At 34.5% G+C, this 26,896-nt stretch overlaps 2 protein-coding genes across 3 annotated transcripts in view; both read left to right on the top strand.

Annotated features, from left to right (window-relative positions):
• Positions 1–26,896, top strand: part of ERO1A (endoplasmic reticulum oxidoreductase 1 alpha) — a 58,963-nt gene that overhangs the window by 18,853 nt on the left and 13,214 nt on the right. The window contains exons 5-13 of one of the 2 annotated variants that reach the window (XM_055304288.1): positions 6,502–6,578; positions 6,664–6,737; positions 12,042–12,162; positions 14,204–14,250; positions 16,953–16,964; positions 21,426–21,452; positions 21,597–21,689; positions 22,433–22,679; positions 23,355–23,424. In XM_055304288.1, the coding sequence (XP_055160263.1) occupies positions 6,502–6,578; positions 6,664–6,737; positions 12,042–12,162; positions 14,204–14,250; positions 16,953–16,964; positions 21,426–21,452; positions 21,597–21,689; positions 22,433–22,679; positions 23,355–23,424 (768 nt within the window). The remainder of the gene's footprint in view (positions 1–6,501; positions 6,579–6,663; positions 6,738–12,041; positions 12,163–14,203; positions 14,251–16,952; positions 16,965–21,425; positions 21,453–21,596; positions 21,690–22,432; positions 22,680–23,354; positions 23,425–26,896) is intronic. The other variant, XM_055304289.1, reaches the window with a different exon arrangement.
• On the top strand, positions 8,731–9,180 carry LOC129496225 (oligosaccharyltransferase complex subunit OSTC-like). The gene has a single exon (XM_055304290.1). It carries the CDS (start codon positions 8,731–8,733, stop codon positions 9,118–9,120), a length of 390 nt encoding a protein of 129 aa, XP_055160265.1. The 3' UTR covers positions 9,121–9,180.

A 26,896-nucleotide genomic window follows, 5' to 3' on the forward strand; every position in this document is an offset into this window, starting at 1 on the left:
TATGAGTTCCATCTCTCTTGGAGTAAAATCCAAAACATTTAGAGAGTAACAAGAGTACATCAAGAGACCATATGCCAAGGCTTACCTGAGGCAGAACTGGTTTTTGCCTGTTTTTCTGGCATCCTGAATGATTTATCATTTGTCCTGAGTTTATCATTGTCTGAATTTTTTAAATAGAATATTAATAGTTGCATTAAAGTAAGTTGAGATGGATTTGATTGACCAAATACTTTGTATTTCTAGCTTCCTCTTATCGTCTCCTCTATTTAAGATATATGTACACTAACGAGTTCTTACCTTAACACTAAGATGACCAATAATAACTTGCACTTCTTTTTCTGACCTTTTCTAAATAAATGATTTTTCAAAGAAAATATAATGGGCGATAAAATACTTGCTGATAAAATAATTGCCGGCAGACACAATATCTGGGGACTGCTGACTCCTTACAGTCTTGGGAAGTAGGGGGAACATCATTGGACATTCTTCCCTGCTGGTCTTTTAGAGTTAGCAGCCAACTGTGCTGTGGCCTGTGTCATACCTGTGAATGTCCTAAGCTTCCAGGCTGCCATTTGACTGGTCAGTGTTAAACTTGGCAAATTATGGGTCAGGTTTATGAAAAATATATATATGGGAAATAAATGGTTAGCGATCCTGCATATAAAACTTATTTTGGTTTTATACTTTTTTGTATAGCATAAATCAACAACTTATTTTACTATTTAGTAACTTAAAACGTTTTTTTAAAAATATTTTATTTCTATATTTGACACAGAGAAAGAAAGAGCGAGCATAAGCAGGGGCAGTGGCAGGCAGAGGGAGAAGGAGAAGCAGGCTTCCCGCTGAGCGGGGAACCCGATGGGCTCAATCCCAGGACCCTGGGATCATGACCTGAGATGAAGGTAGATGTTTAACCCACTGAGCCACCCAGGCAAGCCAGTAATTAAAAATATTTTTACAGTGAATCCTATCGGCCAAGATAACTAAGAAAGAAAAAAAGAAGTATATGCTTAATGAAAAAAGTATTACATTTAGAAATCTCATGACAAGCAGTTATTGGTGATATGTAACCTTCACAAAAGGTCATCATTTACCATCCACAAGGGCCATAGAACTATCTGACTGTATGAACACCAGAACACCCAAATCTACTGATAAAGCCTAAGCATCTATTTCATAAATTAGTGGTTAAGAAAACTAAAAATGATAACTTGGGGCACTTGGGTGGCACAATTGGTTAAGCATCTAGCTCTTGGTTTTGGCTTTGTCATGATCCCAAGGTGGTAAGATCCAGCACCTCGGGCTCTACGCTCAGCAGGGAATCTGAGGTTCTCTCTCTCCCTCACTCCCTACTCCCTTTGGTGGACTCTCTCTCTCTCTCTCTTCCTCTCAAATAAATAAATAAAATCTTTTTTTGGAAAAACTAAACATGTATAGCTGCAGTGGTGTACTTACATATCATTCTGGCATATGTGATTTTTCATTTAGACTAAACTCTTCTGAATTAAAATTTTCTGGTGTTACTATGAAGATTTTCATATATACAGCAAAGTTGAAGGACTTTTCCTGTGAACATGCATAACCATCAGGTGGATTCTACTGTTAACATTTTTGTAAACTTACATTATCATATATGTATCTGTCCATCTTTCTAGTTATACAGTAAAAAGATTATTTTCTGGATGTATTTCAAAGTAAATTGCAAGCATCAGTACACATTGCCCTAAATGTGTCATCAACTATATACACACACACACACACACACACACACACACACACACACACAAACATACACACACAACTAGAAGTATATCATTAAGTAGAGTCCAGTATTACTTATAATGTATTTTTATAAAATTAACATACAATGAGATGCACAAAATCTTTTTTATTTTTAAGATTTTAGTTATTTATTCATGAGAAACAGAGAGAGAGAGAGAGAGAGAGAGAGAGAGAGAGAGAGGGGCAGAGATACAGGCAGAAGGAGAAGCAGGCTCCATGCAGGGAGCCCGATGCAGGGCTTGATCCCAGGACCCAGCTATTATGCCCTGAGCCACAGGCAGATGCTCAACCGCTGAGCCACCCAGGCATCCCAAGATGCACAAATCTTAAGTGTGCATTTGCTAAATGTATATCCCTGTGTAATCTATACTTCTGTTACAATAGAGAGAACATTACCATTACCCTGGAAAGTCACTTGATATCCTATCCCAATCAATTTCTACTTTTTCCCCTTGGGGCAACCACTATTCACTTTTTCCACTATAGGTCTAAAATAATTTGCTCATTTTGATTCCATGTTTTCTTGTTTGCATACAAAGAATGAAGTCATAGCTATTAATGTATTGGCTTCAGTGGCAGAACTTTGCACATAGTTCAGTGATGCCATTATTGGCTGTTTTAAGTAGAAAGTCATTTAATTCCAAAATTTGTTAGATTTTTAAAATTAATTTGATGGACTCAAAACTTTTGGAATTTCATTCTATTGAGGGAAAACATTTGTCCCTATTGCCGATGCAATTATAAATTCATTTAAAGCTCAAAATTGAAGACAAAATATTTGTTTTGTGGTGATAATATACAAATTTTGGTAAAAACAATTCTGATTAAATCAAGAAATCTGTGGAGCAGAAATGAATGTAGTTGGCTAATATATACATAATTCAAGGGCACCTGGCTGGTTCAGATAGTAGAGCATGTGACTCTTAATCTCGTGATTGTGTGTTCAAGCCCCACATTGGTATAGAGATCATCTAAAAATAAAATCTTAAAAAAAGATATACGTATAATTCATAATTGTGTCCAAACATGCTGTGATATTTTACCAAATAAGATAGAAGTGGTGGGGCTCCTGGGTGGCTCATTTGGTTGGGTGTCTGCCTTTGGCTTGTGTCATCCCATTCGATTCTGGGATCGAGTCCCACATCAGGCTCCCTAATTAATGGGAGCTGCTTCTCCTTCTCCCTCTGCTGCTCCCCTGCTTGTGCTCTCTCTCAAATAAATAAATAAATAAATAAATAAATAAATAAATACATACATACATACATACATACATACATACATCTTAAAAAGAAGTGGTAATTGTTGGGGCAGCCCTGATGGCCTAGCGGTTTAGTGCCGCCTTCAGTCTGAGGTGTGATCCTGGAGACCTGGGATCTAGTCCCATGTCAGGCTCCATGCATGGAGTCTGCTTCTCCCTCTGCCTGTGTCTCTGCCTCTCTCTTTCTCTCTCTCTTTCTCTCTCTCTGTCATGAATAAATAAAATCTTAAAAAAAGTGGTAATTGTCAAAATATACAGGTTTTTATATTTAGATAGACACTTAATAACCATAAAATTTTTGAGGTGAAACTAATCCTGGAATAAATATTACTTTGGCATAGACAGGAAGCATAGACTTTCTTTGCTGTGCATCATCAATCAGATTTTATAAGTATTTGAGCCTTTGGAAACCACCCAAGAGTCCTTCAGTGGTATTAACCAATTTTTAATATGTGAGATCTCGAAATGTCAATTGCAATATGTTTAAAATCAGTGGAAAGTCATTATTCAAAGTATCGATGAATGGAATGCTTAAAGAAAAAAGTTCTTAGCTTTTGAAGGGTTAGCAAATTGCAGTTATTATAACAAAGCTTTTAAACAAAGATGTCGAAATTTATTCCTACAAAAGCTAGGGTGGGATTGAACACATTAAGTGGGGAAAGTTCAAATAATATTTAAGCTTTACTTGTGGAATTTTATAATTGTGTTTTTGGAGTATCTCCTCTTGTAGGAAGAGTCTCTTTAAAAAAAAAAGATTATTTATTTATTTTTATTTATTATTATTTATTTATTTATTTATTTATTTATTTATTTATGAGAGACGGAGACACAGGCAGAGGGAGAAGCAGGCTCCATGCAGGGAGCCCGATGTGGGGCTCCATCCCAGGACTCCAGCACACGCCCTGAGCCAAAGGCAGACGCTTAACCACTGAGCCACCCAGGCATCCCAGTCTCTTCTTGATGAAACTCTTGTTTTTAATTGGATAAATTTAAATTCTCATCTGAAATGGAATGAAATAAGGCTTACAATTTTGTAGCATCTATATTTGCAAAACATTTAAAATAACAAAAAAGAGAAACATTATTTGATGAGTTTTGTCTTAAAATGTTTAGTGAAGAAACATACTTTGAAGGCAAAAGAATAGACCTTGTGAAAATACTTGATTTAAAATATTTTCACATATTTATACCTGTAGAGAGAATATTTTTCTCAATTAAAAATTGTATCTACAGAGAAGAGTTAATCTAGGGTAATGATTTCAAGTTGACTAGCCATAAAAATTAACTTTGAAGATTATGGGCAGTTTTATGAAAAAATTAAAAATGATAAATTAGAAAAATTTTTTTTTTCTCAGGAAAATGCCAGTGATTTAAAATCAAGACATCTGGGGCACCTGGGTGGCTAAATGGTTGAGCCTTCAGGTCAGGTTGTGATCCTGGGGCCGTGGGATCCAGTCCTGTATCAGGGTCCCTGGGTGGAGCCTGCTTCTCCCTCTGCCTATGTCTCTGCCTCTGTGTCGCTCATGAATGAATAAATTAAAAAAAAATCTTTAAATCAAGACATTTGTGACTTAACAAAACTGATTAAATTGTTAGAAACTAAGAATAGTAAAAAAAAATATGGTTAACTTGTTTTATTTAATTAATTTATTTTTAAGATTTTATTTATTTATTCATGAGAGACACAGAGAGAGGGGCAGAGACATAGGCAGAAGGAGAAGCAGGCTCCATGCAAGGAGCCTGATGTGGGACTCGATCCCAGGACCCTGGGATCACACCCTGAGGCAAAGGCAGTTGCTCAACCACTGAGCCACTCGGATGTCCCAACTTCTGTTTTAATATTTAGATAATTCTGATAAGGATTTTAATTTTTTTTAACATACATAGATATGTTGCTTTTTGAGCAAATTTTGTTCATTTTTTGATGTGTATTTTAACTTTTTATTTTGAGCTAATTAACAGTTTATAGAAAAGTTGCAAGATTAATATAAACACCTCTTGTGTACTCTACAATTCACTAGTTTTTAATATTTTGCCTCATTTGTGTTATCATCCTATATCTATGTATATATTATTTTCAGAACCATTTGAGAGTAGATTGAATATATCATATCCCCTTTTACCCCTTAATAATTATGTAGAAAGAATTTTATTTTTGAAAATAGTGTTCAAATTGAGCTGCCTTATAGGTCAACCAATGTAATGAAACAAAGTTGTTATTCAATAAACATTTCAAAAAATTGTCTCAGTTCAGGGTTTTTAGTGTTCTCTTTTATCCTCAGAAGTGTCATAGGCTGGGCAGTCGTTAGTGTGGTCATCAGAACAATAAGCGCACTCAATAAATATTTGTTGAGTGATTGAATCTGTGCCTTCTGCTTCTGATGTTATCTTTTAGCCCTTTGGTGGTGATGACTAATGTGTTGTGAAATCTTAGGATCTGCATTTACTTCCCCTGTGCCAGATACATGCCTAGCAGAATAGTGTGTGTGTGTGTGTGTGGTGTGTGTGTGTGTGTCTTAGACATTGAGAAGAAAGGTGATTGCTAAAGAACATATTTTAAACACTTAAAGATATTGGAATACTTTTTTATAAGACTTGATGAGTTCCAGAGCATATATAGAATCATGGCATATAGAGTTGAGATAGAGCTGGGCACACATCATCTGGTCCAACCACTTACTTATGGAAAAGAAGACTGACTGATGCTTACAATTAGGCCATTAGAAAAGTGGAACATTGGGGTGCCTTGGTGGCTCAGTTAGTTAAGCGTCTCTTGATCTCAGCTCAGGTCATGATCTCAGGGTTGTGAATTTAAGCCCCATGTTGTGCTCCACACTGGGCATGGAAAAAAAAAAAAGTGGGACATTACCTCATGATGCCTAGGATTCCTTAGACCTTTGATTTTCTTGGTGAACAGCTTGGTAATGAGTTATCAGAAGTACATTCTTTATTTTGTGACCATGTGGCAAATGTGTTCACCAACAAAAACGAGCAAAGCCTTTTATGTTTGTTTTGTTTTAGCTTCAGGGGAGATATTTAGTGATGTTGATTTTTTTTTTTTTTTAAGTTTTGAAGCTAAGGAAATAGTATAGATATAAAAGAACTTTTTTATTTTTAAAGATTTTATTCATTTTTTTGAGAGACAGAGTGAGTGAGAGAGAACAAGAGCAGGGTGAGGGAAAGTGGGAGAAGCAGACTCCCTGCTGAGCAGAGAGCCCAGTATGGGGCTTTATCCAGGAGTTCTGGGGTCACGACCTGAGCCAAAGGCAGATGCTTAACCGACTGAGCCACCCAGGTGCCCCTTAAAAGAACTTTGAATAATTTTGAAATTCTTTTTTTTTAATAAATTAATTTTTTATTGGTGTTCAATTTACCAACATACAGAATAACACCCTGAAATTCTTTTAAAAAGTTTTAAAAATGCACTAAATTGTAATCTGCTTATTCTCCTTTCCTTTTAGTATTCTGAGGTAGCCAATAACCTCATTGAAGAATGTGAACAAGCTGAACGACTTGGAGCTGTGGATGAATCTCTAAGGTTAATTAATTTTTTTGCAGTAGTATTTGTTTTTTTCTTGTGAAATGTTTACTTAAAAAAGGGTACCTTTTTTCGTTATTTGAAGTGAGGAAACACAGAAGGCTGTTCTTCAGTGGACCAAGCATGATGATTCCTCAGACAACTTCTGTGAAGCTGATGGTAATAACATTTTTTATTGTGGGCATTTTGTTTAAAATTGGGTCTAAGAAAAAAAATATTTTAAAAACAGTTTCTGGAACTCCGTTTCTAAAGTTCCTAAAAAGTTAAAGACAAAATTACCATGTTACCTAACAATTCAACTCCTAAATATGTGCCAAAAAAGATTGAAGGTGGGGGAACAGATACATACTTGTATACCCATATTCATGGTGGCATCATTCATAATAGCTGAAAGGTAGAAATGACCCAAATATCCATCAACAAATGAATGGATAAACAGAGTGTAATAAATACATACACGGGAACATTATTTAGCCATAAAAAGAAACAGAGTTTTGATATATCCTGCAACATGGATAAATCTTGAAAATACTATGCTAAGTGAAATAAGCCAGGGGGTGCCTGGGTAGCTCAGTTAGTTAAATGTCTGCCTTCTGCTCAGGTCATAATCCCAGCGTCTCCCCAGATCAAGCCCCACATTGGGCTCCCTGCTTAGCAGGCATCTGCTTCTCCCTCTTCCTCTTTTTCAGGTTGTGCAGGTTCTCTCTCTCTCTCTCTCTCTCTCTCTCTATCAAATAAATAAATACAATCTTTAAAAAAAAAAAGAAAGAAATCAGACACAAAAGGACAACCATTGTATGATTCCATTTACATAAAATATCTGGAATAGGCAAGGTGATAGAGACAGAGTAACCAGAGGTTAGGAGAAGGGGAGAATGGGGTGTTAATTTTTAATGGTTACAGAGTTTCAGTTTGAGGACATAGAAAAGTTTGGAAACAGTTAGTGGTGATGGTTGCACAATGTCCTGAATATAATTAATGTCACTGAATTGTATTCTTAAACCTGGTTAAAATGGTAAGTTTTACGTTATATACGTTTTACCGCAGTTAAAAAAAAAAAAAAAACCAAACCCTCAGTTTCTGGAAAAAATTGACCCCCTGTGTATCTTAGTAGTGTGTGTGTGTATATATATATATATATATATACACACACATACATATATATACACATACATATATATACACACACACATATACATTTATACACATATAAACACGTAAACAGATACATATATACATATTTATAAACATATACATATATATAAACATATATACATATATAAAATTTTGTAAAATATACACAGGCATTTTGCATAAAGAGTTCAAATGTAGATATTTAGATTGCAAAAGCTTGCTTTTGTTGTACTGGCCTTGGATTGTTACATATCCAAATTAAAGGACCTATTAGAACCCTTTAATCAGATTTATAGATTCTCCCATTCTTCCTTTTTCTAAGTTGAATTGTTAGCCTTTTAATTGGCTAAACAAACCCAAATCAAATTGAGTTTTGGTATCCTTCAGTGGCTCTTTTGAAGCAGATTAATGATCTTTAAAAAAAATTAGCAAAAAGAATGATACAGATCATTTTAATTGCAAGCAAGAGACAAATCCTGCAATTCCCCCTGAAAAGAGGAAGGCTAAGGGAAAGTACTTATTTTTAACTCTGTGGTTTCATTTTGGAAAAAAAAAAAAAAAAGAAACATGCTTTCCTTAGTGTAAAACATGATTATGCCTTGGCAAATAATATTTATAATCCTTTATTTCTAATTCTAAAATCTGAAAATGAATATTTTCTCAAGTCTAGCACAGACTCATTTAGTATGAGTATGCACATGTTTCACTACAGAAGTATTTTTGGTATTATGATTAAGAGTTGCTGCCCCAGTCCCTCTTGGAGTAATATTCAGTACATGTTGCATATGTTATAGTACTTTTCTGAATTCTGAAAAGTTCTGAATTCCAAAACACATTTGACCCCAGGGATGTTGGATAAGGAGTTGTGGACTTACACTAAGGTTTAGACTAGGAAAGGGGGGAGGATAAAATGATCTCCCAACCTCTAAACCTTACTGTCTTGTCCACAAAGATTCTTTGGCCTAAACATTACTATTGAAATAAAATTAAGGAGAGAGAAACCCCTGCCACCACCAACATGGAGACCTTGTACCGTGTCCCGTTCTTAGTGCTCGAATGCCCCAACCTGAAGCTGAAGAAGCTGCCCTGGGTACACATACCGTCGGCCATGACGGTGTACGCTCTGGTGGTGGTGTCTTACTTCCTCATCACTGGAGGAATAATTTATGATGTTATTGTTGAACCTCCAAGTGTTGGTTCTATGACTGATGAACATGGACATCAGAGACCTGTAGCTTTCTTGGCCTACAGAGTAAATGGACAATATGTTATGGAAGGACTTGCATCCATCTTCCTGTTTACAATGGGAGGTTTAGGTTTCATAATCCTGGACCAATCGAATGCACCAAACATCCAAAACTCAATAGATTTCTTCTTCTATTCATTGGATTCGTCTGTGTCCTGTTGAGTTTTTTCATGGCTAGAGTATTCATGAGAATGAAACTGCCAGGCTACCTGATGGGTTAAAAAATGCCTTTTGACAAGAAATCTGTGGATATTGGATTTGCTCCTGTTAATGAAGTTTTAAAGGCTGTAACCAATCCTCTGATATGAAATATGGAAAAAGAGTGAAGCAGCAGAAAAGAAGCATCTCGTGAGAAATAGGAATCATATTAAAGCTTGAACTAGAATGTCTTCTTGGTATCAAAGAGACAAACTTCTCACAGTATTTCTCCTGCTGACCTGTACTGACACACCAGTGATGTTTAGTGGCATTTTCTTCTTAGTTTTTCATTTCTTAAAGAAAGTATACTCCCATTTCCACAACTATAATATTGAATAAAGTGATTATTTCTTACAGCCCCCTTAACATTTTGTGGAGATGACATTTCTGACTTTCAAAAATTAATGTAAAATCAGGAAGCGAGATCCCATAAGCTGAGAACTCTGATCAGCTTTACCTATGGTGCTTTGCCTGTAAACAGTGTGACAGTATATTATTCAGATATGTGTGAGACTGTTTCTGCACAATAAGATGTATGAAAGGAGCAGAAATAAATAATTTTTCTAATTAAAAGGGAAATAAAATTAAATTTAAAACATGCGTTTTTCTTTCTTAGATCTGCAGTGTTAAGAACAGTAATGCTTTAACTTCATTTAGCAAAGTATGCTTTTGAAACTATCTGCTTATGTTTGTGTAGCAAGGAGTGAAAATCAATAATTGTTATCTGATGGAATTCTGTTATCTTGGATGAATCACTTATCCATTCATATTTGTTTCTTCTGCTACAGGAGGATGAAAAAGAAAGGATAGCTTTATAAAAAAGATATAATGTGTATAAATGGTAGGTAGAAGACAAGATATTTTATAAATTTTAATTTAGAAATTTGAGCTTTTGTCATCTGGCAAAATATTGTTATATTAATTATTTTTTATTAAAAATTTGAGGTGAGATTAAGTATTTGTTATAAGTAAAATTATGAGTCAACTAATTTATGTCTAATTAGACATAATATAAAAACTTTAGACATTTCTTGGTAGTTTTCTGTCTTAAAAGTACTAGATGCTGAGCATTACTCATGTTTTTAAAATGAGGGTTATTTTTATGAATGTATCATAATTTGCTGTTCTTTGGCAATACTTTTAGTATTAGTTGAGATGAACAGAAGTATCTCTGTTCTTGAACCAGAGGATTCCAGGTAAATTTGTTTTAATTTTTTTTTTCTTTAAATAATCTCTACACCCAACGTGGGGCTTAAACTAACAACCCCAAGATTGGGAGTCACATGTTCTACTGACTGAACCAGCTATGTGTCCCTTTTCTAAGTTTTTATTTCTACTTTTTCTAATTATTTTAATTGCCGCTTCTGCATGGACTCTCAGTTATTTCTAGATGCTGTCACTGTGCTACTTTTAGAAGCAAAAATTCCCAAAAAGTCTCTAATGTACTGTCAATTGGGATAAAAATAACCAAGCTTGTTTATATTTTTTTATTGTGTTTTTAATAAGAAGTAGGTACTGTTGAGAGCTTGATGGGCCTTCTTATAAGCACCTGTGTGCTCAGATTTTTGTCATCTACTTTGGTTGCTTTGAGGCCATTTTTGCCCACTTTTTCATTTTTTTGTTCATGTTGTTAGGCTTTATACATGAGTAATTACTCATTAAATAATTTATAGTATTACTGTATATTAAATAATTTCCCAAAGCCCCTGGGGAATGAGGGGCCATTTTTTTTTGTTTCAAAGTTACAATACATTACACAAATTTATAGAACATATGAGAAAGTAATGTCTCACCAATTTTTGTTGTTTTTCATTTCTATCTGTAATTGACTTTTCTGTAATGCTTATTTTTTCATTTTATTAGATAGCCTTTGTACTTAGCAGTTTTGTTGATTGTAAAATGGTCTGTTAAGATATATCACAACATCACTAGCTAATATGTATCATACTCTTAGCATTGTTCTAAGTACTTTGCACGTATAAACTTAAGTCTCACAGTAACACCAAGTATTATCTCCATTTTATAAATGACAGCACCAATGCATAAAGAACATATATAATTTGCCTTGGGTTTGACACTGAATGAGTAGTAGGGCTTGGATTGTAACCAGGCACTTTGGCTCCAGAGCCTGTGTTCTGCTCTATTGGATGGTTGGGTTGCTTCTGATTTTCTCTTTAATAAATAATGCTGATGTAAGGATCTTCCTACTTATACCTTTTTGCATGTCTAGGATTATACTTTTGGGACAGCTTTGTAGTGGATCTTCATGGTGGTCATGTAAGAAGGAAGTTTTTGATAATATTTGGTAGTAACACATCTTCATTTACCTTAGTTATTGATGAACCGCTTGTGGTTAATGTGGAGGGAGATATAGAGTATATTTTTCATCTGGATAGCTTATGAAAATTTAATTACCATGTTTTTTCAATTCTAAAATTCATGTATTCCTATTTTTTACCATTTTTAAAGGCAGGATGCTTTGTAACCAGTGAGTACATTTAATGTGACTGTTTGTGTTTTCCTCTTTTTTCTCTTTTCTTTCTTGTGAAAGTTTTTTTTTTTTTAAGATTTTATTTGAGAGCAAGAGAGAGAGAAAGAGAGGGAGACTGCACAGCAGATAGGAGGGAGGAAAGGGAGAAGCAGGCTCCCCACTGAGCAAGGATCCCCATGTGGGGCTCTATCCCAGGACTGCAGGATCATGACCTGAGCTAAAGGCAGCTATCCAACCAACTGAGCTTACCCCTGACACCCCAAAAGGTTGTTTTTTAAAAAAATTTGGATACACTGTGACATTTATGGTGCCTTAGGATCGTGGAATTTAGTTTATTATACTAGTTTTTCAAGGTAATTGCAGAAAATATTTAATGAAACATTTTATTTTATAGACATACAGTCTCCTGATGCTGAATATGTAGATTTACTCCTTAATCCTGAGCGCTACACAGGTTACAAGGGACCAGATGCTTGGAAGATTTGGAATGTCATCTATGAAGAAAACTGTTTTAAGTATGTGTCATTTTCATTTAAAAAATCCTGATGGATATAGTGATTTTTCTTTATAAACAAATAAACAAATTATAATGACTTTAAACTGCAAATCACATTCACATTGTTAAAAGATGTATTTGGACATGGAAACATACTTATTCATTAATCCAGTTCTCCTCTGGAGAAACATGTGGACGTGTGTTTCAACAAATATTTTTTTTTCTTCTTTAAAAGACAGAATAGTATAAGACTATTACAGGAGTATTGTTGGACATTTCACAAATGTTCCTTAAGTGGATTATAGAATCTCATTTTATAGATGAAGTAACCAAGAGCCAGCCAGGTTTACTTCATTTTCCAAGGTCATCCTAATTGTTTTTGGTGCTTTGTATTCATCTTTTTGTGGCTATAATTATTTTATCTGCTTTCAAACTCAAGTTAAATTAATTTCAGAGAATAATTATAATAGGTAACACTTGAACACTCACAGTGTGCCAGACTAGTGCTAAGCATATATGTACATTTTCTCTTTTAATCCCTGCAATAGCTCTATGTTGTAGTCACACTGTTTACGGATGGGGAAACTGAGACTTGGAAAAGGTAAATGATTTTTCAAGTCTCAAAAATCTAGTAAGTGGAAGAACCCACTTTGTACTCTTAACCACTACAAAGGAAAGAGTCATTTTAATCACTATGCCACTGGGACATGCTTCAAGTTTACCCACTTGTAAGCTAGTGACCTCTAAACAATGTGCTTACTGATTTTTGGAAAGAATTTGTGTGTGTGTTTGCTTTATACTATCTCAGAGATGGGGGAATTCTGGGAAAATCTTTTGAATTCCTAGATATGGTAATAATACATTTCACTTTGTATAAGTCAAATATAAGAGATTAGCCCATATCCTTATACCAATAAAATGTCAGTCTGTTTCTTTTTATAACTTAAAGAATTTCTTCAGTTTTGAAGTGGAGAATTTTCAGTATTTACTAATTTTGCCATGTGTTTCATTTAAATTCCCTTGTTTATTATTAGGAATGTTTGATTTAATTGGCTCACTTTAAAGGTTTTGTTTTGTTTTAGATTTTATTTTTAATTAATCTCAACACCCAACTTGGGGCTCTAACTTGCAGCCCTGAGATCTATAGTTGCATGCTTTACTGACTGAGCCAGCCAGATGCCCCCAAAGTTTTTTTTTGTTTTTTTTGTTTTTTAACTAAAATAGAGTTAGGAAGCATTTGTTAGATTTTTATATTTGTATTGTGGTTATTTCTTAACTAATTTATAACATGATTCCCAGTATAAATATTTCTAAAATACAAACAATACATGCACTAAATTGAGAATGTTAAAATATAGCTTACATATTCTCTTCTCAAAATGTCTCAATTTGTGTGAGTTTGTAAAATTTAAATTGCAGATAAAGCAATCCCTCCACTTTACTAATGATACTAATGAATATTCATTCTGAGATTTAAAAGCACTTTAATGACATTTTAACTTGTATGATATTTTTTTTTGTATGATAAAAATACCTTTTATTGAAATCATAACAAACTTGGTGGCTGCAGGGCTTTTGATGTACCTAAGATTAACTAAGTGGAAAATAATCTACCCACAGTGTTTTTTCCCCTTTATATTTTAATGCTTGCGTTCAGTATTTATATTTTTTGTTTGTCTTTCAGTCAGGAATGTACTTTGTGCCACACACAAACATATATGTATACACTTGTGTAGGCACACATATATGTATGTAATATATGTAAAAACATTAGTGACTCTAGAAGAGCTTAACTGGTATTTTCTTCCTTTGTTTGAAGAAGTGATTAGGAAATGGCTTTCTGGTTGCTAAATGGGAAAAAAGCAGAAACAATTGCTAAAATAACTAATGACCACCGTCCCTTAAAGCAATTAGAGAAAACTAAATATTTTATAGCTCAATAAAACAGTTTGATTTTGGATGTAGTCATTAAGCAACTCTCTGAGATAATTTCGCTTTTACTTAGATAATTATAACATGATAGGTAATGTAATTATATTTTACAATTCTTTTGTTTCTAGGCCACAGACAATTAAAAGACCTTTAAATCCTTTGGCTTCTGGTCAAGGTGAGTTATTTATTTGCACTGTTATATTATTTATAGTCAGTGAACATTGGTTAGAAGAAGGAGGAAGGCCAGATAAGGGTTGGCAAGAACAGTTGAGATCACATATTCCTGTTTCCATAGAAGTTATGCCTCACCCTTACAGAGAACTTGGTGTTTAAAATATTTATACCTCAGTAAGGAGTATTTGTGTAATGAAGTTCATGGTATTAGGTTGTCATAAGTGGAGATTTGGTAAATATTTATTCTTCTGAGCATTTTTACATAATATCTGTGTTTAGTTTATTTTTTTTTACTATTTTAAATCATTTTCTAGCTAAATGAATATCCAAAAAAACTTTTGCCTCAAATCTTTCTCAGATCCTAAGATGATTATACATATTGAGAGTCTGACTTCAAATTCACATGTCTTTATGTTTTATTAACATTTTTCATTTTCTCCTCACACTTGAGGGATTGCCCCAGATGCTGCCTTTTTCACCTTCCCTGACTCTCCTAACTGGAAGTAACCCCTCTCTTCTTATAAAGTGATCTTATGTCATATTTTGTTTCTCTTACCACCTTTCCACTGTCTGGCGTTATTTTACTATGATATATTGATCTACCCTATTAGTTTGGGCATATGGAGAGTGTTTGTTTGTTTCATTTCTTAATAGAGAGCCTGACATAACAGATGGAGTAGTTTGTTAAATGAAAGATTGATGAAAACTGCTCTCCTCATTTAATGGTCTTGTCTACAATTGTAAAGATCACTTGTTCCTTCAACAGATGATTACCTTCCATTTCCTATGTGCTAGGCACTGTGTAGTTGCAGAGGAGATGTGAAATTGGAACTCAGAAACCTTGCCTGGTCTGTAATAGGCAGAGTAGTTTGTTGAATAAACCATTTCAGTATATGATTTCAAACTTTTTGCTTAGGAAATATACATTCCTGTTCCCATAATATGTGCTTAATGATGAAATCTTTGATGTGCTTTTAGGAAATGTGTAAGTTTTTCATTTTTAAAATTTATTTGAAAAGCTGCTGATCTCATGTAGTCAATAAACATAAATTTCCTCCTGGAAAGCATTGAGATTGCATCATTCCCTTAATGTTGGCAGACGAGTCTTTCTTAGATTAGAAATAAAAGAACATCTTTAAACAAGGACTTGGGTTTATATGAGTCACATATGGTAACTCATTGGAAGCCATTTAATATCAGATGAATGTCAGTTCCAAACAGAGGGGTGATCCTCTGTATGGATGCACATTTTGATCTGATTAATTAACCACTCTCACTTATCATAAAGATAAATGGGAATAATTTAAATGTTTATCATTAAGGAACTGGTGAAATGATTTATGGTGTATTCATGTAATAGAATACAACCATCAGAAATACTGCTGAAAACTTATTCATTTAGGTCAGGAATGACCAATAGCACATTGAAGAAGGGAAACAGGTCTCAAACAGTATGTACAATATATTTTTATAAAAACATACATAATATAATATCTAAATATCTATATGCAAAGAAAAAGGACATTTACCAAAATGTAAATGGTATTTATTATTTGGGCAGAGGGAGTTATGGATGACATTTTTAATTTTGTCTGTGTCCTCTTTTTTTTCAAAATGTATTTGCAATGAGCATATGTTATTTTATTTTTTTATTTTTATTTTTTTTAATTTTTATTTATTTGTGATAGTCACACACAGAGAGAGAGAGAGGCAGAGACACAGGCAGAGGGAGAAGCAGGCTCCGTGCACCGGGAGCCCGACGTGGGACTCGATCCCAGGTCTCCAGGATCACGCCCTGGGCCAAAGGCAGGCGCCAAACCGCTGCGCCACCCAGGGATCCCAGCATATGTTATTTTAATAAACAATGATGGCATTAAATAAGTGTGGGCAAAATGAAGACAGTTTTTTTTTAATAGTAAATGAGCAGCTGCTTACTAATTGCTGAACTGTGCATAATTTGAATCTTAACAAATAGTCTCTAAAAATATTCCTGAATCAGGTAAAATTCCTGAATCAAGTAAAATTTTACAGTGTCCGTCTGGAGTTTTCAAAGCAAGAACACAAATCTTTAGCAGAAACGGTGTTATAAATTTAGGGTAAATAAATGTGGAAAAAGGCTCTGCCAGCCAAATAACTGTAAGTCCTTAAGATACTTGAGAGTATTCTCAGATGATAGATTAGATTTTTCTCCCCTGTCAGCCCATATTAAATCTTGTACAAGCTGAAACCACTCCTTTTTTTTTTTTAGCTTTTTTTTTTAATTTTTTAATTTTTTTTATTTATGATAGTCACACACACACACACACACACAGAGAGAGAGAGAGAGAGAGAGAGAGAGAGAGAGGCAGAGGGAGAAGCAGGCTCCATGCACCGGGAGCCTGACGTGGGATTCGATCCCGGGTCTCCAGGATCGCGCCCTGGGCCAAAGGCAGGCGCCAAACCGCTGCACCACTCAGGGATCCCCTGAAACCACTCCTTATCCACGCTCTTGGAGATGATGCCCTTAAAGCGAATCAGGCATAATTCCTACTGCCACTAGATAGAGTTGTGTCATGAGTACCTCTCTCAGATTTTGCTTATGTGAGTGAACTGAGCAATTAAAACTAACCAGTTAGTCAAAATCTTATTTTTATGCAATTATAGCATTTTAAAGTGACATCTGGAAGGACATTATAATAATAAATATTTTTTTTTGTTTTTCAGGGAAAAGTGAAGGTAAATATAATTTCTTTATCATATATTATATATATGAATTTGCTGATACATTCAGAATTGTATTTGGCAAACTTTTCTTCCTACTTCTGAGAGCTCATATTTATTGAAAATTCAGGAGGTGAAAGCATAGGTTTAAGGGAAAATGACTCTGCCTGGGCTTAGGCAGTAGTGACAACCTGCCTCAGCCTCCGATAATTCACTCTTGCATTTTACCCACTGCTCGCCAAAGCTAGGCATTTCCCTCCAGCTTCTGTCAGGGAAAACTCACTCTCCTTTACTCCCAGACAGACCTCTGGGATCTGTTGGGTCCCTATAGGAAGTTTCTAGGCATGGTCACAGTGTTGCTCTACTGGCTTCCAAGGCTTATGCTAGCTCTTAGGGGTAGTTATTGCCAACTCTTTTAGTTGTGAGGCTTAAAATGTTGAACGTATTAGGTTTACTCTGTCTTTGTGAGAATCTTTTTGCCTTGTGAATGAAATTGAAATGATTTTTCTTATTCTTTTTTTTTTAAAGATTTATTTATTTATTCATGACAGAGAGAGAGAGAGAGGCAGAGATACAGGCAGAGGGAGAAGCAGGCTCCATGCAGGGAGTCTGACGTGGGACGCAATCCCGGGTCTCCAGGATCATGCCCTGGGCTGAAGGTGGCGCAAAACCCTGGGCCACTGGGGCTGCCTGATTTTTCTTATTCTTAAGGCCACGTGTTTAAGGATATGAAAAGACAAAGCAGTACTTAGCTTTAGTCCAGCTAGATGAAATTGCTAAAATGTGAAGTATCAATTTCCTCTCCTTCAGAATTCGGTTTTCTGAACATTAGTTTTACAAATTGCTTTTGTATTCTGCCTAAATAATAGAATACCAATGTCTTATAATATTGCTCTCTTTTTTATTGTATTTTATATTATAGTAACAATAACAGCTAAATAAATCAGAACTGTATCTGAATCAGAACTGTACTATTTGGAAGAGAAATTCTTTAGCATAAGATTATTCTTCCAGGGGCACCTGGATGGCTTACCTTGAGCATCTGCCTTTGGCTCAGGTCGTAATCCTGGGGTCCTGGGATGGAGTCCTGCAGTAGGTTCCCTGTGGGGAGCCTGCTTCTCCCTCTGCCTATGTCTCTGCCTCTGTGTGTCTCTCATGAATAAATAAATGAAATCTTAATAAAAAAACATTGTTCTTCCAAAGATACCTCATATTACTGTTAGTAGTGATCCTATAATTTTCAGGGGTTTTATTTTTTTTTCCCCTCCTCCCTATAATTTTCATTTTTTGAGAGATTTTATTCTACCTTGGGTATTCCTAGTTATGTTAGAGGCTGTTATTTCAGTTTTTAAATACTATTTAAAAACATCCTGTCTCAGAGAAGAGATTGTTAACTTCTAGAGGTATCCTTAGAGAAACTATCTTGTTTATGAGTATATTTATAGGTTTTCTTTGAGTAAAATTTAAGAGTTATCCCTGACAGCTGTCATATTAGGTGATTATCTAATTGGATCATAACCATGTCAAGTTGAGCATAGCTACTTCAGGAACAGAACTAAAAATTTCATTGGAAATCTAGGTCCCAAGTAATATTATACTCCCATTCCCTGTAATTCATGGTCCTAAACTTGAAAAAAAAAACAAAACAGCCAAACACCTTTGAAGATTTATTTATTTGAGAGAGAGAGGAAGAGAGAGAGAGAGTTTGTATGTGTAGCAGGGAGGGGCAGAGAGAGAGGGAGAAAGATTCTTAAAAGAGCAGACTCTGCACTGAATGTGTAGCCTGAATCTGTGCTCAATCTCATGACCCTGACATCAAACCTGAGCTGAAACCAAGAGTTGAACACTTAGTTGACTGCACCACCCAACTCTGAAGGTTTTTATAAGGAAAGAAATCATTTGTAATCCCACAACCCCAAAATAATTGATAATGGCAATGGCTAAGACTACATGCCAGTACTCTTTTAAGCAGTTTACAAATAGGATTTCGTTTAATTCTTCCGACATTCTTAGGAGGTATTACATTTATCTCCATTTTATAGACAAGAAAGTGAGTGCCAGAGGGTTTAGCAACTCAGCTAAATCATGTATGACTTCTAACAAGCACAGCTACAATTGAAATTATTCAGTTTGGCTCCAGGGTCCATGCTCTTGGGATACCTGAGTGGCTCAGTCGGTTAAACGTCTATTTTCTGTTCAGGTAATGAGCCCAAGGTCTGGAATTGAGCCTCACATCAGGCTCCCCACTGAACAGGGAGCCTGCCTGCTTTTTGCTTTCCCTCTTCCTTTGCCCCTCTCCTTCCACTCATGTTCTCTCTTTCTCTCTGTCTTGAATAAACAAAATCTAAAACTCTTAAAAAAAAAAAAAAGTCCGTGCTCTTGGTTACTCAGACTGCTTCTCTGTTGACATTTTGATAATTATTTATTTACATATATTTTTATACTGGATATATTTATATCTTTGTGTATTATTATTATTCCCATGTCTGCTTGCTTCCTTAGCCTATGTCTTAGCTCAGGCTGCTCTAACAACATACCAAAGACTGGGTGACTTGAATAAGATGTTTATTTTCTCACAGTTCTAGAGGCTGGGAAGTCTGAGATCAAGGTTGCCAGCAGATTTGATTCTTCATAAGGGCTCTCTTCCTGGCTTGCAGGTAGCCAGCTTTTTTACTGTGTCCTCAGCGGCTGAGAACGAGCTCTGGTATCTTCTTCTGCCTATAAAGGACACTAATCCCATCATGACACCCCTACCCTCATGACCTCATCTAAACCTAATCATCTCTCAAAAGTCTCACCTCCAAATACTATTTCTTGGGGAGATAGAGCTTCAACATATGAATTTTATCCATTATAGCCTCGATTTCTAGAAATGGATTTGCTGGATCAAAGGTTACGGACATTTTAGGCTCCTGATACATATGACCAGATTGCATTTTGTCATTGAAAGCATGTGCTAATTTATATCCCTTCCAGTCAGTGTGCCTGACCAATAGTTTTACCTGACCCTTGTCAGCATTAATAAGTATTGTCATATTTTTATCTTTACTTTTAAAAGTGGTATCTCTATTGTAATTTGGATTTTTTATTACTAGTGAAACAATGATTTTTATGTTCTTACCATTTGTAGTTTTTCCTTTTGAATTCTCTATTTCTATATTATTTGCCCATTTTAAATGGGTACTTTAGCACTTTCATTCAGTTTATGAGCTTTTTATATATTTAGAATATTATCCCTTTGGGGCTCCTGGCTGGCTCCATTGGTTAAGCAGCTGCCTTTGGCTTAGGTCAGGATCTCAGGGTCCTGGGATTGAGCCCTTAGGCTCTGTGCTCAGTGGGGACTCTGTTTCTCCTCCTGCCCCTCCCTCTCCCTCAAATAAAATCTTTTAAAGAAAAAGAATGTTATCCCTTTGTTGTTTTTGTGACGTACATTCAACCTACTTGGTTGTTTACCTTTTACTTTCACTTGTGAGGTTTTCTGACAGGTGTTTTAAGTTTTTAGATAGTCTGATTTACTGTGTATTCTCTTTGCCATTCCTTTTATTACTTTTATGCTTGTTTAATTAATTGTTAATATTATTATAAACAACTTTAGTCAAAAGAACTGTATAATTTTTGCCGTCTCTTGTAAATGCATACATAGAATTTTTACCTAGGTATGAAAACTTTCTATGCCTTTTTATACGTTATCTCAAATAAACATTTTCATGTATTGTCATGTTCCACATTTTTTATTTTAAATAGTTTTATATTATTCTACCGTGTTACCTAGTTATATAGTATCGTATTGTGTTAACTTAGGCATTTATTGTACATTTTTATTATTTCAGGTTTTAATAATTATATATAACCATCATTGTACACATTATTGACTCCTTCACCATTTGAATTATTTCTTTAGAACATAATTCTAAAAGCAGAGTTATCAGGTCTAAACTTATGAAAAGTGATCTTTTTGGGTCATAGAATATAAGTGGTATTTAGTTTTGTAACATTTCCTTGGTATTGCTCCTTTGAAATATTGACTGGCATGAAATAGTATGAGCTATGTGCAAATAATATACCATCAACTCTATTTTATAATTTTTATTTACTTTCACAAGTTAGAAAAGCATAATAATGAGTCCTTAATTTTCATAGCTAAGTCTTTAATTTTCAAGGCTAAGTAGTTTTCCTTGCATTGATTTATTATTTAAATTCTGTGTTCTGACCTCATATGAAACATTTTATCTACAAAGTTATGAGACTGAAGCTACCAAAGGCAGTGCTGAAGCTTTCTAGAGACTGAGCAAGAGAATGGTACTTAATTGAATCTACACCAAGAAATTCTCTCTTTCCTTTGGATAAATTGCAGATAAAATTTGGACCTTTCATTAATTTTTAAATTGCCGTTTGGCACAAATTGGTATTATATATTGAAAAACTTACATTTTGGCATTTTTACAACTTTGTGACTTATGTTTCTTTTAATTTCAGAGAACACCTTTTACAGTTGGCTAGAAGGTAATTGGAAGCTTTTTTTTTTGGAAGCTTTTAAACAAATTTAAATGTTAAACATTTTTCTCATCTATAAAACCTATGAAATTAATTTTGTAATGGTACAAGTTTCACATATAAAATTTCTATTACCAAATTGCTTTTTTTTAGGCCTGTGTGTAGAAAAAAGAGCATTCTACAGACTTATATCTGGCCTGCATGCAAGCATTAATGTGCATTTGAGTGCGCGGTATCTTCTACAAGGTATGTGACATTTACTTTTATTTATTTCACCATACTTATTTTCAGAAATTCTTAAAATTTTTTGGCATTTACCTTAGTGGGATAAGGTTGACTGTCTTGAATATTAGGCAGTAAAAATTCATTCTTAAATAGTAGTAATCAGGAATGTGGGAACTATAGATTTTATAAGGACACAGCATGATCTTAACTCTGTTTACCTTCTTTTAAGAAGCTGCTCAAAATTGTGCACATCATTTTGGAAATATCCTCTTGTTTTGTTGGAGTTAAAATAGCTCCTAATAGTACAGTTTGTTATTCATCAGATACTACTGTATTAAAACCCTTTTATTTGTGTGCCAGCTTCAGGCCTGGAGTTTAATGGGTAAAAGCACTTTCTGCTGCTCTTAATGCTTTAAAAATGCTGTTGCAAAACAAGACCATGGTTAATTTTCATCAGTAACCTATTTCTTCTGGAATTTAAAATATCTCTATGCCTCAGGAACAAAACACACTAACTTCAAACTTATCAGTAATTCAGACAGTCATTTTTAAATTGTGTATCTTGGTTTTATAAAGATGTTTATATTCAGAAATTTGATTTTTGTGAAATTATATATCTCAGTAAAATGGTGAATTATTTTCCTTCTAAGGGTGGGTTCTAGAAGATAAAACTAACTTCTGTAGGCATAAATAACCCAATGTAAGTAAAATGAAACTTAATTTTAAAATTCAGATTTTAATATATAATTCTTCTTACTTCTTAGAAACTTGGTTGGAAAAGAAATGGGGACACAACATTACAGAATTTCAGCAGCGATTTGATGGCATTTTGACTGAGGGAGAAGGTCCAAGACGGCTCAAGAACTTGTATTTTCTCTACTTAATAGAATTAAGGGCTTTATCTAAAGTGGTACCATTCTTCGAACGCCCAGATTTTCAACTCTTCACTGGAAATAAAGTTCACGACGCAGAAAACAAAATGCTACTTCTGGAAATACTTCATGAAATCAAGTAAATTACATATTACAACTTATACAACTTAGACATTAATAGAAGAGTGACAAGTGGTATCCAAAGTTCAATTCTTAAATGTTCAATTTAGAGAAAGGAAAAAACATTTTTTTTTGAGATTTTATTTATTTATATGAGCGAGAGAGAGAGCACAAGTGGGGGAAGAGACAGAGGAAGAGGGAGAAGCAGATTCCCCACTGAGCAGGGAGCCAATGCAGGGCTCAATCCTGGGACCCTGAGATCATGACCTGAACTGAAGTCAAGCACTGAACTGACTGAATCACCCAGGTGCCCCGAGAAAAGAAAATTATTAAAAAATAAATAGTTACAAGCTAATTTTGCTTGTAGGTCTTTTAGAATTGAGTTTTGTTTTTGTTTAAACTTCAGTACTAAATGGCACAAGTTTTTAGTCTTAAGAGTCATTCTTGTAGTACTTGATACCTGCATTATTTTCATACATGGTTGAATACATTGGATTTGCGGCCAAGCTTCTACTATTTTATGCAGTTGTTTTAGATTTAAGGATAAGACTTTGTTTTGGGGCAACAGAGTGTTGATTTTACTATATTTTCCACTCTTTCTATTATATTATTCATCACCAACCAGCAAAATGTTAGCGGGACTTCTAATATTTTATAATACCTGAAAATGAATCTTCTCTGTTTTAACATGTAGGTCATTTCCTTTGCATTTTGATGAGAATTCCTTTTTTGCTGGGGATAAAAAGGAAGCAAACAAACTGAAGGTAAATATTTCATACTTTTACTTAAGTTTTAGATTCAAACTCTTTTGCAGGTATGAATATAAACCCATGTTTTTATGGTTAACAATATATCTTATTATATATTAGGAAATTAAAAGCCAGAGTCATAAACTTTCTTTTCCTCCAAAAAAGGAAGCCCAAAAGCAGGCCAACTTAAGATCTAGTTTATGTTCTCAAAGTAATGACTGAATTCTGTCACTGCACACCTAATGATGGCTTTCACATTGATGGTCTCATAAAAAATAGGTGTTATAAATGAAAGGAAACGGATATAGAGCATGAATGGCAGTATCTGTCTTTTGTTGAGGAGAATTCTGAAAATGGTTTTGGATAAATTAAAGGATCCTCTTTAGAGGGAGAGGGTACAGTGTTTGTCATTCATCTTATTCAGTGGGATGGGAAGCCAGCAAAAGAAAACACACAATGCCCTACAAAATGGGGATTGGTATTTATCTTGTCTCTTAGTAGAGGTATAAGCTCATACAAGACCATCTTTGTGTATATTTGCATCAAAATCCTACAAATATAATAATAGAAAGACTCTTTAAATACTCAATATGAGCAAAACAGAATTCTTGTCATTAAAGGAAGAGACAGCTCCTACCCTCAGTAGATTTCTAGTTTATTTGGGGACTCAAAATTATATTACTATTCTGTTACAAAGCTAAAGGTAAGTAAAGGCAGGGAGCTCTCAGGAGCACTGGGTTTGATCTGATTTCTTCAGAATATTTATCACAATATTCCTCTGTTTTATATTCTTAGTTTCTTTCTATAAGGAAAGAACCTGATTTTATGCAGTTTGTAAACAATGTTTCTTGGACTCATTTTCATTTTTTTTTTTTGCTGTTAAATAATAGTTATTTTTAATCTCCTATTTCCCTTCTACTGAAAGCATTTTTGCTAGAAATACATACTTCAGTGCTTATATAACCTTCCAGGCAGCTTCCAGGAACTTGGAAGTGAGGGGGAAGATACTGTAATAAGACTTGTTTTTTTCTACTATTTTCACTCTTTCCGTTATTTTTAGTACACTTGCTGGATTATTGGAAAGTGTTTTGGCATTAAAACTTTTTATATCATGCAGATTAGAAATATTTCCCGTAATGTTTTAATTTTATCAAAACTCTGAAACACTCAGCTTTGATGTCCTATGGAGTTTAACAGATAATTTTTCTGAATTCTTTTATAATAAAGAAGTAAAAAAAAAAAGAAAACTTGTTAATATCAGAGATTTACTTTCTTTAAAAAAAGGTAGTTTATGGTGAACATTATGGTTTTTAGTTTTATTTATTTTTAAACTTTTACAAATTTTATTTTTATTTAATCACTATACACAATGTGGGGCTCAAACTCATAACCCTGAGATCAAGAGTTACGCGCTTTTCAGACTGAGCCAGCCAGGCTCCCCAAGTTTTATTTTTTTTATTATTATTATTTTTATTTATTTATTTTTTTTCCAAGTTTTATTTTTTTATAATTAACATAGATTGTTACACCAGTTTCAGGTGTATCTGAAAAAAATCTTGTTTTGTCTGCTTTATATACTATCAATGTACGGTTAGAAATAGACAGTATGAAAGAACTATTTAGTGTTCAAGATAGAGTAGGACCTCACTTGAAGGCTTCTAAAACATACAAGTAGTGGGTGAGAATTGTCAATTGGTGTCACTGAATGGAACTTACAGTATATAACCACAGCATGTTTGATCATTCTACCCACTGACTGTAACTTTAAGTGTTGACTTAAAAGCTGCATACAGGGGATCCCTGGGTGGCGCAGCCGTTTGGCGCCTGCCTTTGGCCCAGGGCGCAATCCTGGAGACCCGGGATCGAATCCCACGTCGGGCTCCCGGTGCATGGAGCCTGCTTCTCCCTCTGCCTGTGTCTCTGCCTCTCTCTCCATATATATATATGATATATATGACTATCATAAGTAAATAAATAAATAAAGTTTTAAAAAAAGCTGCATACATAAAACAAGGAGAATTTATAAGTGACTTAGGTTCAGGTTATTTTAGGGTTCATAAATTTTTCTAATCTAGGATAACTTAGGGATATATTTTGGTTATTGGACATTGATTATCTATGGAGGTCATAAATATTTTCTCCTGTTCTGATCTAGTAAATTACTAGCTTATTTTTGGGGTCTCAAATATTAAATTAACCTACACACAAGTACTTGGTTTAAATTTTGCAGTGTTATTTTGGCTATCGTAAGCAACCATGCTTACTCTCTTTGATTGCCAGACAAAGATTTACTCAAGACTTGCCACATTCAAGGATTTGAATTAACAAACAGATCCAAATACTGAATTTAGACAATGTCTGCAAAAGCAAGCACAATCTTTTAAAACAGAGGTCTCCAGCTATTACATGAATGAGAGTCTGAAAGTCAAAAACTTTCAAGGCCTCTTCCTATGATACAGTATTTTTAGTATCTATTGATTGTGAAAATATAATTGCCAAAAGGCCACTATGCATTTAGTAATTCTTTTTAAGTAAAAGTTGTGTTTTATTGACCATAACATTTATATTCATTTGGAAATTTATAGTGCATACATGTGACTTATTTATTCTGTCTGTATGTAATGCTTGTCTACATATGGATTTTTTAGGCCCTTAATAATAACTATTAAATATTCCAAAGGTCAGCACCTCATAGGATGGGAACATCTACTTTAGAGTGATTTTACTAGGCTGTTATTGTTAAAACTGTGGTTTTCCTTTGTTTAAAATTTAACAATTTTTTTTTTTTTTTTTTATTTACGATAGTCATAGAGAGAGAGAGGCAGAGACACAGGCAGAGGGAGAAGCAGGCTCCATGCACCGGGAGCCCGACGTGGGATTTGATCCCAGGTCTCCAGGATCGCGCCCTGGGCCAAAGGCAGGCGCCAAACGGCTGCGCCACCCAGGGATCCCCCCTTTTTTTAAAATTTAATTCCAGGTCGAAACACAAGTTTATTTATTTTTTTAATTTTTTTTTTAAAAAATATTTTATTTATTTTTTCATAAGAGACACAGAAAGGCAGACAGAGATATAGACAGAGGGAGAAGCAGGCTCCTTGCAGGGAGCCTGATGCAGGACTCAATCCCCAGACTTGGACCATGCCCTGAGCCAAAGGCAGATGCTCAACCGTGAGCCACCCAGGCATCCCTTGAAACACAAGTTTAAAAGAATCCTTAAATCACCAAAATTTGCTTAGAGTAATATTACTGGATAAATATTTTTTAAAACTTGGTTTAAAATTCAAATTACCTCTTACTGAACTCAGTCCAAAAGATACAGAAACACAAGATGTATTGTTAACATATAATTAGTATTAATAATTTGGGCTTTATATTAAATTAATACAAAATTTATATTAAAGATACAAAATCTGGGATCCTATTTAATTTATTTTTGGGGGGATCCTATTTAAAATCTTTTACATAATACACCTGTTTCAGAGTCTTA

This window comes from Nyctereutes procyonoides, unplaced genomic scaffold (assembly GCF_905146905.1).
Source record: "Nyctereutes procyonoides isolate TBG_1078 unplaced genomic scaffold, NYPRO_anot_genome, whole genome shotgun sequence".
NCBI classification, from domain to species: Eukaryota; Metazoa; Chordata; class Mammalia; order Carnivora; family Canidae; genus Nyctereutes; species Nyctereutes procyonoides.

Bases quoted from the DNA above. Each gene is read 5' to 3' on its own strand.
- LOC129496225 (XM_055304290.1), top strand. From the start codon at position 8,731: ATGGAGACCTTGTACCGTGTCCCGTTCTTAGTGCTCGAATGCCCCAAC.